The 16,006-nt window shown below is 32.7% G+C and overlaps 1 protein-coding gene across 1 annotated transcript; it reads left to right on the forward strand.

Moving 5' to 3' along the window:
* The first annotated feature begins 160 nt into the window (after positions 1-160).
* On the forward strand, positions 161-9,631 carry LOC139491778 (protein CMSS1-like). Its single transcript, XM_071279635.1, has 7 exons — positions 161-309; positions 1,233-1,369; positions 2,149-2,278; positions 5,541-5,703; positions 7,742-7,805; positions 8,667-8,754; positions 9,440-9,631. The coding sequence occupies exons 1-7, from the start codon at positions 255-257 to the stop codon at positions 9,610-9,612; spliced, it is 810 nt and encodes a 269-aa protein (XP_071135736.1). The 5' UTR covers positions 161-254; the 3' UTR covers positions 9,613-9,631.
* The last annotated feature ends 6,375 nt before the right edge of the window (positions 9,632-16,006 follow it).

Here is a 16,006-nt window from a genome sequence, read left to right on the forward strand (position 1 = left end):
TATGGTTTTGTTTTTCTTTTATTGTTTTTTCTCGAACTAACCATCTTTTTTATGATTTTTGCAAGACACATTCTTGTTGGAACATACTGCATATAGATTCGTTGGTTTCGTAAAATGTTAATCGAATGGCAAAACAAACCTCAAAAGCAAAATGCAATTGCTTATAATTTTTCTTAGGAATATCTGACTTATACAGAGAAATATTGAAATTGTTTCACATCGTCCTATTTCAGATACGTAACTTCTAGACAAAGATGGCTGACAATTTGGACGACGAGTGGTGGGAAAAACAAAATAATCAAGTCCCTGGTAAATTACTGGTCTATGTAAATGTTCAGAGAAACAAATCAAAAGTCCCGTATTTTATAGAATAATTTATTTTAGAAAAATAAACGTGAGTGATGAATTTGTTCGCTTTTAAGCCCTGCACGTGTGGGATTCCACAAAGTTCAAAATCTAGCACGTCCACAAGAAAAACAGCATTAAAAAAAAATGTTACAACCATTTGATATATGAGTCTGACAGCAGAATAATTTATTATCGGTCTCTGATAATCTCCTCTATTAGTAATACAACAGTTATAACATTTCAATTTAAAAATTTACTGAACAAAAATTAAGGTTCATCATAACAAACGGACAAATATGGCTGTATTTACATGCCAAAAATTACTCTGAGTACAGACTTACCTGTAAAGTTGGAAAAGTTTTAATGCCTAGCATCCACTAGATATAATAAAGTTAAATGCATTTTGTGTTTCAGAAAGATAAAATCTCTTTTGGATTTTGATGGGCATTTTTTTTCCTTCATGCAAAAGGTGTGAAAATTGACTAAGTTGTGGTACAACTATGAGATGCTCCCTCAGGTAAAAAACCGGTTTGTATTGTTTTCATTGTCCTTAATTGACATGGACACCAGGTATCTACACAACTGTATGTGAGTTAAAGAGTTTATCTGAGTCAGTGAGTGGACAGTATCAAAGTAATTCAGGTGTTTGTTTATTTTTGCACCTTCTGCAAAAAGGAAAAAAAATGCCCATCAAAAACCAAGAAAGATTTTATCTTTCTTAAACACAAAATGCATTTAACTTTTATATATCTAGTGGATGCTAGGCATTAAAACTTTCCAAACAGCACAGGTAAGTCTGTACACAGAGTAGTTTTTGAAGTGAAAATACGGCCATATTTGTCCATTTGTTATGGTGAACCTTAATTTGTTTTATTTATAATAAGATTCAGGTTCAGAATCCAATGATGAAGACATAGAGGTTGACAAAGAAGACAACAACCAAAACAAAAGAAAGATTACTTCTACTGAAGCAGATAAAGATGAGGATCCTCCCAAGAAAAAGAAGAAAAAGAAACGAAAGGTTAGAGTACATGTACATTGTTTGTTTTATTATACAATGTAATAAATACAATTAGGGAGCTACCATTTGATTTTTATGGGGGGCTAGGATGAAATTTGAAAAAAATAAGCAGGACAGGAGTTTTGAGTAAAAAAAAAAGGCAGGATCAGACACTTGCAAAAAAAAAAAGTCAGGACTACAATTTAGGTAATAAAAAGTCAGGATAAACTATAAAAAAAAAGCAGGACCGAACAGAGTGAAAAATAAAAAGGCAGGACAGAGATTACAGCTAAAAAAAAATGCAGGACCAAATTTTTCATCCTAGCCCCCCATAAAAATCAAATGGTAGCTCCCTTAGATATTTTGTACATCTTTAGGGACCAATATATAAAATTAAATAAAAATATTCTGATCCCCAGTTTGATGAAAAAATTTTCTGTTCCAACAAGCATGACAAATGACAAAAAGAATTATTCTGAATTCAGATTTTCCCCATACCTTTAAGTGTTTAGCTGTAAAAAAAATAATTTGATTATTTGCGTTGAAAAACTACAAAATGAACTAAATGAATTTGTTCACGCTTTGCACGAAGTTAATTATCTTACAAAGACAAAAACAAAACCTATATGAAAGATGGTTCTATTTCGTTTTAAGCTGATTCCTGCTTGTATGCCTTATCAGATTTCTCCAATATACATGATAAAGTTTCTCAATAATATTATGCAAATGGATTTTTTTCCAGTATAGTTAAACAGCACCTTATAATTGGTCCTGTTAAAATGTTTGATGTTGTATTACAGAGAATTACAGAAGAATTAAAAGACGGAAGTTCAAAAAGAGGCTCTGCCGAACAACTGGTAGAGGTCTTAGCGAAACATTTTGATGGGAAACTATCAGCTGTAGAACAGGATGAGATGAAACTTGATACTGGTAATCATTGGCTCAGTGTTTATTTTGCCATTTTGATTAGGGATTTTCCGTTTGAATTTTCCTCAAAGTTCAGTATTTTTGTTATTTTACTTTTTATACTTCTTACTCAGTTAAAGACAGGAACTAATTTGTAACATCTTAAGGGGCTGAATATGTTAATTATTAACAATTCATCTGAAATTTTCCTATCCAATTAATGCAAAATTGTATAACTTTTTCTGTAAATCTTATGGAATCTATGTCCTGAAAAAAGTCAAATGTAAATAATTCATGTGCTCTTGTAAATTAAAAGAGGGACGAAAGATACCAGAGGGACAGTCAAATTCATAAATCGAAAATAAACTGACAACGCCATGGCTAAAAATGAAAAAGACAAACTGACAAACAATAGTACACATGACGCAACATAGAAAACTAAAGAATAAGCAACATGAACCCAAACAAAAACTAGGGTTGATCAGGGGAAACTGCTTATTTTTATACGACCGCAAAAATTAAAAAAAATTTGGTCGTATATTGGTATCACGTTGGCGTCTGCGTCGTCGTCCGAATACTTTTAGTTTTTGCACTCTAACTTTAGTAAAAGTGAATGGAAATCTATGAAATTTTAACACAAGGTTTATGACCACAAAAGGAAGGATGGGATTGATTTTGGGAGTTTTGGTCCCAACATTTTAGGAATAAGGGGCCAAAAAGGTCCCAAATAAACATGTTCTTGGTTTTCGCAATATAACTTTAGTTTAAGTAAATGAAATCTATGAAATTTTGTCACAAGGTTTATGACCACAAAATGAAGGTTGGGATTGATTTTGGGAGTTTTGGTGCAAACAGTTTAGGAATAAGGGGCCAAAAAAAGCCCAATAAAGCATTATTCTTGGTTTTTGCACAATAACTTTAGTATAAGTAAATAGAAATCAATGAAAATAAAACACTAGGTTTATGACCACAAAAGGAAGGTTGGGATTGATTTTTGGAGTTGAGGTCCGACCAGTTTAAGAATTAGGGGCCAAAAAGGGGCCCTAATAAGCATTTTTCTTGGTTTTCGCACTATAATTTTAGTATAAGTAAATAGAAATCTATGGAAATTTAAACACAAGGTTTATGACCATAAAAGGAAGGTTGGGATTGATTTGGGGAGTTTTGGTCCCAACAGTTTAGGAATAAGGGGCCCAAAGGGTCCAAATTAAACTTTGTTTGATTTTAACAAAAATTGAATCCTTGGGGTTCTTTGATATGCTGAATCTAAACTTGTACTTAGATTTTTGATAATTGGCCCAGTTTTCAAGTTGGTCCAAATCGGGGTCCAAAATTAAACTTTGTTTGATTTCATCAAAAATTGAATAATTGGGGTTCTTTGATATGCCGAATCTAACTGTGTATGTAGATTCTTAATTTTTGGTTCCTGTTTTCAAATTGGTCTACATTAAGGTCCAAAGGGTCCAAAATTAAACTTAGTTTGATTTTAACAAAAAATTAATCCTTGGGGTTCTTTGATATGCTGAATCTAAAAATGTACTTAGATTTTTTTATTATTTGCCCAGTTTTCAAGTTGGTCCAAAATTAAACTTTGTTTGATTTCATCAAAAATTGAATAAATGGGGTTCTTTGATATGCCAAATCTAACTGTGTATGTAGATTTTTAATTTGTGGTCCCGTTTTCAAATTGGTCTACATTAAAGTCCAAAGGGTCCAAAATTAAACTAAGTTTGATTTTAACAAAAATTGAATTCTTGGGCTTCTTTGATATGCTGAATCTTAACATGTTCCTAGATTTTTGATTATGGGCCCAGTTTTCAAGTTGGTCCAAATCAGGATCCAAAATTATTATATTAAGTATTGTGCATAGCTAGAAATTTTCAATTGCACAGTATTCAGCAACAGCAAGAATTCTTCAATTGCACAGTATTGTGCAATAGCAAGAAATTTTCAATTGCACAGTATTGTGCAAAAGCAAGAAATCTTCAATTGCACAGTATTGTGCAATAGCAAGTATTTTCAATTGCACAGTATTGTGCAATAGCAAGAAATATATCTAATTGCACAATATTGTGCAATAGCAAGAAATTTTCAATTGGAGTTATCTTTCTTTGTCCAGAATAGTAGTTGAATCAACTTAAATCATTGTTTTATACAATATACAATGTATATTCACTTTTACTACCAACTGATAAATTAAAACAATCTTTACCGTTCAGTGATAACAAGCACTTTTTTTTAGATTTAAATATTTTATGATATATTTAGATGAGAAGTTATTGTTGCAAACTCCATTAGAAATTTTAATTGAGATCAGTTTTGGAATAAGGGAAAGGGGGATGTGAAAAAAAATTGGGGTGGGGGGGGGGGGGGGTCAATTTTTCTCATTTCAGATTTCATAAATAAAAAGAAAATTTCTTCAAACATTTTTTTGAGAGGATTGATATTCAACAGCATAGTGAATTGCTCAAAGGCAAAACAAAAATTTTAAGTTCATTAGACCACATTCATTCTGTGTCAGAAACCATCTAATCACAATCCAAATTTAGAGCTGAATCCAGCTTGAATGTTGTGTCCATACTTGCCCCAACCGTTCAGTGTTCAACCTCTGCGGTCGTATAAAGCTGCGCCCTGCAGAGCATCTGGTTGTATCATTAGTTCTATTTCTGCAGCTTTATTAAATGAGTATTAATTTTGAATAGAACTTTACTGAAGCTTTAAGGCAATGAAGCATTAACAAACTTTAAGAACATATTTTTTGTAATTTCATTGCAAATATCCAGTAACTTTCTGTAGATGTACATGTAAACCATGAATTAATATAACAATTGGATTAGGATAATACAATCACTTCTCCCTTCGTAGTGACTTTATTCAATAAAGAACATTTTGATGACTTTGAAATGAACCTTTTCTCCCCTCTCTTGAGCTGTATATGAGCATGATGAGTAAAAAAATAAATATTTGTAGTGAAAAGACTGATATGTGTGTACCTTTTTCTTTCAAACATTTTACTGACATTTTCATCAACCTAATTAGACCTTTCGACCTTACATCTATAACTCTTATGGCAACAAAACTTAGAGTGTGTGTTTTTCTGACTGTTGAAAACCGTATAATTCATTGACTACAATTGCTTACATATTTTTCATTTTGATTTTGATGGATAGTTGTCTCATTTGCCATTAAACCACATCTCCTCATTTTTATATAAATAAAACTATTTTCTTGGCTTTTAAAGTAGTTTTTTGTTGATAGTTAAATATCTTTTCTTTTTCCTTTTTAGGTCATGATTTCTATGGTAGTAGTGAGGAAGACCATACTCCAACATCATATTTTAGGTCAATATTACCAAAGTGGAATAAACTACTGAAGACAGAACTAAAGCCAGGATCTCCTTTGGTTCTTGTTCTATGTTCTTCTGCAATCAGAGCAGTAGAATTAAACAGGTAAAATATTATAAGAACTCTAATATAGATTAGACCGTAGATTTTCCCGTTTGAATGGTTTTGCACTAGTCATTTTTGGGGCCCCTTATAGCTTGCTGTTCGTTGTGAGCCAAGGCTCTGTGATAAAGACTGTACTTTGACCTATACACTGCTATAATGGTTTACTTTTACAAATTGTGACATGGATGAAGATTTGTCTCATTGGCACTCATACCACATCTTCTTATATCTATCTTCCAGGATATGCATATTATGTTCTGGTGCTGGTAATTGTTTTGAGGATTAAATATGAACAAAGGCAAGTAAAAGGAAGTTTGACTAGTAAAAATTCATACATGTACAAGCTATATAAATTTAATGAAAATTAAATTTTGTCATAAGTCAAATGTTTTTTTTTAATGAAGACTGATAGCTTACCCTTAGAAGATGAAAGCCTGCATATAATGTTGTAGATCTGTTAATTCCAGACTCTGTTCAGTTCTATTTAGAATTTCCCATCATTGCATTCAAAAATTATTTGAGTTAAAAAAAATCAATTGAGAGTGATCTCTCCAATTCAAACTGTTGATATTTCTTTATTTGTAAGTCCCTTCCTTTTTGATCTTGTTCAGTGGAATAAAAAATGTTTTTATTAGGATATACAATAAATTGAAATAGAAAATCAAATGTATGCATATATGTAGTCATGTTCTTTCACAATGACCTAGTTAATCATATTATTAGTTTAAAAAAAAAATTTGAACTGAAAGTATATTTTTATAAAAATAGAGTGTTGTACATACTCATGTGTGTAAAAGAATATTTGGGGCATAAATCAATGAGACAGCAACCAAACAACACAACAACAAAAAGTTGACATTTAAATGAGTAACATTAATTACAAAGCTGAATTATACACCTGCATTTATTTCCAATTATGTTTTGTCCTATTGGGCGATTTGCATTTGCGCCAATTTTTCTTTCATTTGTGCTGAATGTGTACAGGTAGATAACAGTTGAATGTTATTTCTTATTTATCGTTATAAACATGTTCTTACTGAGTATTTATATACCACACATCTAATGTATTCCTTCCTTGTATTTCATCACTTTTATATTTGTTGCGTAAAGAGGCAGGCATTTCAAAAGTTCTCATTTTGACATAAGTAACGGCCTGTTTTTTCTTGATGACACCCATACAATTAATTATATGTTAGGGTTCTGTGAATAGAACTGCTTATTGTAATGCGAATGAAACAATTCTGGACTGTCACTCTGTCCTCTTACAAACGCAAAGCAGTCCTCAATTTAATCTGAGGGAAGGAATGTTAACTAGAAAATTGCGATAGCTATTTATTGGTGTTAATTTATACATGTCTCTATAATCTTTCTTAGTCCAACAGACACGATTTTCCTTTACCAGTTCTGAGCAGGATGAAAACAGCAACAATCTATTTGCAGGGGACAACATAATACATATTATAATTGACAATTCATATTATCGCTATTTTGTGCATTTTTCCTTTGATCTTTTTTTGTGATAATTTTTCATATCATGCTACTCGCTTGAGATGGAAAATTATCGCTAGAAACTAAGGAGCCACGTGGCGTTGCTAACAAAATTGACATGAAATTGACAAAATTGTCATAGGTAAAATAGTGATAAACAGATTATCATTGGTCATCTCAACTCGATTGCATTTCTCGCTTTCGCCGTGACCGGCTCAAGCGAGAAAAACAATCTCGTTGAGATAACCAACGATAATCTATAAATATATGAACAACTGGCTAACGGAAAAGGTTTATATTGATAATTAAGTATAAATAAATAAACATTCATCTGTAATTTACCTGCAGGGGGAAAATCGGCGCAAATGAAAGAATCAAATCGGCACAAATGAAAGATTGAATCTTTTAAGAATCAATGGAAATGTCACAAGCTCGTCCTATTGCTCTTTGTGAATGTTGTCTTTTGCAAAGACCAGAGACTTTAACAGACTCCTAAAGTTACATGCTTTTTATTTACTTATTTAATTCAATGACCTTTTGTTTATTTCAGAGAATTGCAAGATTTTAAAACAGAAAGTTGTAAATGTGCCAAATTATTTGCAAAACATTTTAAGGTATGACAAAACAGAAATTAATTGAAGTTAATATATGGGCATTTAATGTCTAATGGCAGATACATGTATTACAGTTGACTTCTTATTTTCATGAGATTGGGATTGGCTAAATGTATAAAAACATTTGTCAAAAATTCAATAAAGAATACAGTTCAATCAGCAAAGTTAGCAGATAAGGGGAAGCAACTCATTAATATCTCTGCAACATATTCACCATTTAATGTGTCACAAGACAAAAAATAAATGATTTAAAGAGATGAATACATAGTAGTTACTGCAAAATAACAATTAGGAGATAACTGTATTGTATTGTAAGCTCCGACGGCATCAATTGGGGATTTGATGGTCGCAAATTAAGTTTACTGGCAACGCGTTAGCGGAGACAGTAAACGGGTATTTGCGACCATCAAATCCCCAATTGATGCCGTCGGAGCTTAAAATACAATATTGTTATCTCCATTCTAATGAAACTGACAGAAAACAACGTCAAAACATGAATTTAAAATCTGTCATTTGCCGTCTGCACTTGCGCGTACGTCCCATAGCATCAATTGTCAATTGATGCCATGTAAATAAGTGACGTTATCCAATCAAAATGAACGTTTCAAACGTTGTTGCATTAGAATGTAGAATACTGGAAATTTAGAAATTATTGTGATGCTTTTAATTACTGCCAACAATTGGGACAGGGTTATAAAATTTAAACTCATATTTTGATTTTTTTTATATTATTTAAACAGGATTTTTCACCAAATCCCGAAAGTTTAAATTGCATTTTTTCTAAAATGACAAAATTGAAATAATACATGCACACAATAATTTCTGAATTTATAGTCTTATAGATGTTTTACTTTGTTTCAGTTAGAAGAACAGCAAAAGTTCCTTGAGAAAAGAGTTTGTCATTTAGGCATTGGGACACCCAACAGAATCTTAGCTTTGTTGAAATTAAGTGAGTTATTTCCCTTTTATGTTGACTATCATGTTATTGTAAAGGTGTAATAAGTCACTTATTGTGATAAGTACCTATGGCACAAGCATTCTTTCTAGATTAGCCTGTATAATGACGATCAAGCAGACTATTCATGAACTTTTAGAGTGCAGGGATACTATCAGTCCTCTCTATCTGGTAAATGGAACCATAAAGGCACACATAATTGACAAACTTTTCCAGTGAAGTACAGAACTAGAAAGTGGTCTTTTATTGTTAAAAGTGTACACTGAACACAACACTATTGCAATGGTTCTCAAATGTCCATTTGAAATTATTACTTTGTTATGAACAGAGCCTGAATGGATGATTATGAGAAAACATCTTTATTTTTTGGTTCACATAAAGTATCAAATACTATCAATACATATCAATTACATGTAAACAAAATCATTTGTGTGAGCGATTTATTTTTGCATCTTTAGTGAGTATAAAGATAACGCAAATATAAATTATTGTAAAAAGCTAAATTTTGGACTTTTTTTTATTTAACTACATCAGGTAAATTTGAAAATCATCGAGAAATGGGATGGAAAGTACTTGATGTGAAAGAACGTATCTACGAAAATAATTTGGTTTACAGTACATGTAATACCTTTTTCCAAGGTGAAGTGAAGCTTTAAATATTTGTCTTTGTCTTTTTTAGAAGCGCTACATCCTGATGTAATAAGGGCAGTTGTATTGGATTTTAACTGGAGAGACGTCAAGTCAAAGAGAATTATAGACATTCCTGATGTGAAAGGAGATCTATTGAATCTAATGAAAGACTATCTTATTCCTCACATAAACAGTTCTAAATGTAAAATTGGAATATTATGATATTAAAAGATATGTTTTATTATATTTTGTGAATTTGCCTAAGAAAATATGCTAATAAGGTGGGATACATTTTTAGCTGTCAAATAAATACTCAGAAGTAGTATTTCAGAAAAATGAAATAGGCTGGTAAGCAAGCTAATCTGACCTACTTCATTTTACTAATAAGTGCTTATGGATCTAACCATTTCAAAGAAAACAATACCACAGTACCGTACAAAAAGTAAACTACCAATTCATGATATTGCATACAGATATAGTGAAAGAAGCTGGATCACTAACTCTTCAACTTTAACCATCTGAAATTTTTTAACTGTGAAAAATGAAATGACAATTCAAAAATTTCAATCGTTTTGCAGCTAAAACAGATTTTCACCCATGGTGTCAACAGTGTAGTTACTATATAGGTTAATTTTGTAAAATCCTGATTTTCTGCAAAATTCTGCAAATTTATGACAGTCTAAAATTAACAGTGGCAGCATCATTTAGCCTAAAAATATTTTTGGTGAAATATTCTTTACTTTCAACAAAACTTTCAATGGGGAGGTTTGGTAACGCACATAAAATCATGAAAAAAGGTTGGAAGAAATTGAAAATTACAAAGAAAATGAACAAAAACAAAATCTGATCCTTATTAAGTCTTATATCTTTTTAAATATGAAGCAGATCATTTGTTCTATATATTATACTCATAGATTATCGTTGATCATCTCAACCAGATTGATTTTCTAGCTTGAGTCGGTACGTCGAAAGCAATAAAAGCAATCGAGTTGAGATTACCAATGATAATCTGTTTATCACTATTTAACCTTTGACGACGGTCAATTTCATGCCAATTTCATTAATAACGACACATGCCTCCTTAGTGTCTAGCGATAAGTTTCCAACTCAAGCTAGTTGCATGATATGAAAAATTTCCACAAAAAAAGAACAAAGGAAAAATGCACAAAATAGCGATAATTCAAAATATACTTCTCTTGTTCATTGTTGTCTCATTGTTGTCTCATTGGCAATCATACCACATCTTCTTTCTTTTAGCATGTTTAGTTTTATCTAAATAATTGAAGTTAAAAATACACCTTCATGGGGTTGTGTATTGGGGTTCCTAGCTCTACTCCTTTGACAAAAGATACCAGCACTGGGATAGCAGACAGACTTGTTTCAAAGGCTTAAACATGTTAGTTTTGGAAATTAGTATGGCGTTCATTATCACTGAACTTGTATATATTTGTTTAGGGGCCAGCTGAAGGACGCCTCCGGGTGCGGGAATTTCTCGTTACATTGAAGACCTGTTGGTGACCTTCTGCTGTTGTTTTTTCTATGGTTGGGTTGTTGTCTCTTTGATACATTCCCCATTTCCATTCTCAATTTTAGTTGCATTTATAAAGTATAATGAAATTGAGAATGGGAGATCTCTAAAAAAGACAACCCCACCAAACATGTCAAAGGGCAAAAAACAGAACATGAACTTTTCTCAGACAGAGTGACACTACACAACATGCACACATCAAAGATAAAATACACAAGAAATACCCAGGAAATCTTCCAAGGCCTACAAGGGACAGAGATAACAGTTTTATGTATGATAAATGTGAAATATAAGTAGCAATACTCATAATTCATAGGATCCTTGATAAAAAGGATGATTCTGATGGATGGCTGTTAAACATCCAGCTGCAAAGTAAATGCATAATCAGAAATTGACCATATGAATATTAATGTAATATGAATGTTAACCTTGGTTTGTACTAGACCAAGCACCGAGCCTGCTTATAACATGCCAGTTCACAAGCTAACAGACATGTCACCCTACTGGACCAAACTATACTGACTGAGACGATCTGACTGCTCTTTCTCCTTAATACTGTCTGCTTAGCTGAGATGCAGCCAGTACCAAGTTTAAATTTTGGTTTAACCTGGCCATGGTTTGAACCAAGAACCCTTCACTACAGGCAAACACACTACCATGAAACTGCAGGGGCGGATCCAGCCATTTAAAAAAGGGGTTTCCAACCCAGAAAAAAGGGGGGTTCCAACTATATGTTCCCATTCCAATGTATTTATCACCCCCAAGAAAGGGGGGGTTCCAACCCCAAGAACCCTCCCCTGGATCCGCCACTGGACTGCTGAGGTAGTTTGATGAAATTTGAATGGTGTCAATTAAACTGATTTTGTTTCAAATACCAGATTGTCATTTTAGTACAGCCTTAATGTAAATGATAGAAACTTTTGAAATAAAAACTTTTTCTTTATAGCCATCATCAAATATTTGTACAGTAAGACCAGAGACATACAATACATATATGTCTCTGGTAACACTTACTATAAAGATCCTTGCTATCACTTCTTACAAAAAAATGTATATACCATTTCAGAAAATAAGTCCAGCAATGCCATCACACTAGATTGTCAAAATTGTTTCATAGACACTAATGAATCAATCAACATTTGCTGAAGAAAATATTACATATTGAGGTTTGATGTACGGATTCAAAAGACTATGACTAACTTTAAGGGGAGAAGCAACAGAGTCTCCATGGAAATGAGATGTGTCCTATGGTTATACAACAACATATATACCATTTTGTATTGCCATACCTTTGATGGTTCCCATGAAACTGCCTTATATAATACATTACGGATTCAAAAGATGAAGTTAAAACTGATCATGGTTGTCTACAATAATAAAATTGAGAATGGAAATGGGAAATGTGTCAAAGAGACAACCCGATCAAAGACCGGAAAACAGCCGATTGTCACCATACTGTCTTCAACAAATTAAGCTAGAAAATCCCGCAGCCAGAGGCGCGCTTCAGTTGGACCCTAAAATAAAATATCTACTAGTTAATTGAAAATAGACGTCATACATAACTTCTTAACTATAAATGAGCTAAACTTTAAAAATTAACAAATAACACAGAAACGACAACTACAATGTATAGGTCACCGTACGGACTTCAACAATAAGCAAAGCTCATACCGCATAGTTAGCTATAAAATGCCCCGAAATGCAGTCTCATTTATCGGCCTAGAACGACACGGCAAACTAAAATATGGCACCTCAAAGTCGGTTACTCTAAACTTCTTGAACTCAGTATAAATGGAATACAAATATAAAGCAAGGTTAGGATTTCTAAAACTTTTGGATGGAATGTAAACTAAAAACGTGTAAATCTAGAGGCTCTAAAGAGCCTGTGTCGCTCACCTTGGTCTATGAGAATATAAAACAAAGGAAGCAGATGGATTCATGACAAAATTGTGTTTTGGTGATGGTGATGTGTTTGTACATCTTATTTTACTAAACAGTCTTGCTGCTTACAATTATATCTATCTATAATGAACTTGGCCCAGTAGTTTCAGTGGAAAATGTTAATAAAAATTTACAAATTTTATGAAAATTGTTAAAAATTGACTATAAAGGACAATAACTCCTTAGGGGGTCAATTGACCATTTCGGTCATTTTGACTTATTTGTAAATCTTACTTTGCTGAACATTATTGCTGTTTACAGTTTATCTCTATCTATAATAATATTCAAGATAATAACCAAAAACAGCAAAATTTCCTTAAAATTACCGATTCAGGGGCAGCAACCCAACAAAAAAATTTCAGGACTGATAGATCTTCACCTGATAATGTCAGATTTGCTCTAAATGCTTTGGTTTTTGAGTTATAAGCCAAAAACTGCATTTTACCCCTATGTTCTATTTTTAGCTGTGGCGGCCATCTTGTTTTGATGGCCGGGTCACCGGACACATTTTTTAAACTAGATACCCCAAAGATGATTGTGGCCAAGTTTGGATGAATTTGGCCGAGTAGTTTCAGAGGAGAAGATTTTTGTAAAAGATAACTAAGATTTACGAAAAATGGTTAAAAATTGACTATAAAGGGCAATAACTCCTAAAGGGGTCAACTGACCATTTCGGTCACGTTGACTTATTTGTAAATCTTACTTTGCTGAACAGTATTGCTGTTTACAGTTTATCTCTATCTATAATAATATTCAAGATAATAACCAACCAGATGCTCCGCAGGGCGCAGCTATATACGACCGCAGAGGTTGAACCCTGAACAGTTGGGGCAAGTATGGACACAACATTTAAGCTGGATTCAGCTCTTAATTTGGATTGTGATTAAATAGTTGACACATCATAGGTTTCTGACACAGAATGAATGTGGTCTAATGAACTTAAAATATTTTTTTTGCCTTTGAGCAATTCACTATGCTGTTGAATATTAATCCTCTCAAAAAAATGTTTGAAGAAATTTTCTTTTTATTTATGAAATCTGAAATGAGAAAAATTTAACCCCCCCCCCCCCCCCCCATTTTTTTTTCACATCCCCCTTTCCCTTTTTCCAAAACTGATCTCAATTCAAATTCCTAATGGAGTTTGCAACAATAACTACTCATTTAAATACATCATAAAATATTAAAATGTAAAATAAAGTGCTGGTTATCACTGAATGGTAAAGATTGTTTTAATTTATCAGTTGGTAGTAAAAGTGAATATACATTGTATATTGTATAAAACAATGATTTAAGTTGATTCAACTACTATTCTGGACAAAGAAAGATAACTCCAATTGAAAATTTCTTGCTATTGCACAATATTGTGCAATTAGATATTTCTTGCTATTGCGCAATACTGTGCAATTGAAAATATTTGCTATTGCACAATACTGTGCAATTGAAGATCTCTTGCTATTGCGCAATACTGTGCAATTGAAGATTTCTTGCTATAGCTGAATACTGTGCAATTAAAAATTTCTTGCTATTGCACAATACTTAATATAATAATTTTGGATCCTGATTTGAAACAACTTGAAAACTGGGCCCAAAATCAAAAATCTAAGTATATGTTTAGATTCAGCATATCAAAAAAGCCCAAGAATTCAATTTTTGTTAAAATCAAACTTAGTTTAATTTTGGACCCTTTGGACTTAAATGTAGACCAATTTGAAAACGGGACCAAAAATTAAGAATCTACATACACAGTTAGATTTGGCATATCAAAGAACCCCAATTATTCAATTTTTGATGAAATCAAACAAAGTCTAATTTTGGACCCCGATTTGGACCAACTTGAAAACTGGGCCAATAATAAAAAATCTAAGTACATTTTTAGATTCAGCATATCAAAGAACCCCAAGGAGTCAATTTTTGTTAAAATCAAACTAAGTTTAATTTTGGACCCTTTGGACCTTAATGTAGACCAATTTGAAAACCGGACCAAAAATTAAGAATCTACATACACAGTAAGATTCGACATATCAAAGAACCCCAATTATTCAATTTTTGATGAAATCAAACAAAGTTCAATTTTGGACCCTTTGGGCCCCTTATTCCTAAACTGTTGGGACCAAACCTCCCAAAATCAAAATCCAACCTTCCTTTTATGGTCATAAACCTTGTGTTTAAATTTCATAGATTTCTATTTACTAATACTAAAGTTATGGTGCGAAAACCAAGAATAATGCTTATTTGGGCCCCCTTTTGGCCCCTAATTCCTAAACTGTTGGGACCAAAACTCCCAAAATCAATCCCAACCTTCCTTTTGTGTTCATAAACCTTGTGTTTAAATTTCATTGATTTCTATTTACTTATACTAAAGTTATTGTACGAAAACCAAGAATAATGCTTATTTGGGCCCTTTTTTGGCCCCTAATTCCTAAACTGTTGGAACCAAAACTCCCAAAATCAATCCCAACCTTCCTTTTGTGGTCATAAACCTTGTGTCAAAATTTCATAGATTTCAATTTACTTAAACTAAAGTTATAGTGCGAAAACCAAGAAAATGCTTATTTGGGCCCTTTTTGGCCCCTAATTCCTAAAATGTTGGGACCAAAACTCCCAAAATCAATCCCAACCTTCCTTTTGTGGTCATAAACCTTGTGTTAAAATTTCATAGATTTCTATTCACTTTTACTAAAGTTAGAGTGCGAAAACTAAAAGTATTCGGACGACGACGACGACGACGACGACGACGCAGACGCCAACGTGATAGCAATATACGACGAAAAATTAAAATTTTTGCGGTCGTATAAAAAACAGCAAAATTTCCTTAAAATTACCAATTCAGGCGCAGCAACCCAACAACGGGTTGTCCGATTCATCTGAAAATATCAGGGCAGATAGATCTTCACCTGATAAACAATTTTACCCCATGTCAGATTTGCTCTAAATGCTTTGGTTTTTGAGTTATAAGCCAAAAACTGCATTTTACCCCTATGTTCTATTTTTAGCCATGGAGGCCATCTTGGTTGGTAAGCCGGGTCACCGGACACATTTTTTAAACTAGATACCCAAATGATGATTGTGGCCAAGTTTGGTTTAATTTGGCCCAGTAGTTTCAGAGGAGAAGATTTTTGTAAAAGTTAACGACGACGACGGACGACG

The sequence above is a fragment of the Mytilus edulis genome, chromosome 10 (assembly GCF_963676685.1).
Source record: "Mytilus edulis chromosome 10, xbMytEdul2.2, whole genome shotgun sequence".
NCBI lineage: Eukaryota > Metazoa > Mollusca > Bivalvia > Mytilida > Mytilidae > Mytilus > Mytilus edulis.

Bases quoted from the DNA above. Each gene is read 5' to 3' on its own strand.
- LOC139491778 (XM_071279635.1), top strand. From the start codon at position 255: ATGGCTGACAATTTGGACGACGAGTGGTGGGAAAAACAAAATAATCAA. The intron at 2,279-5,540 runs GTAATCATTGGC...TTTCCTTTTTAG, and splicing joins TGAGATGAAACTTGATACTG to GTCATGATTTCTATGGTAGT. The intron at 8,755-9,439 runs GTGAGTTATTTC...TGTCTTTTTTAG, and splicing joins CTTAGCTTTGTTGAAATTAA to AAGCGCTACATCCTGATGTA.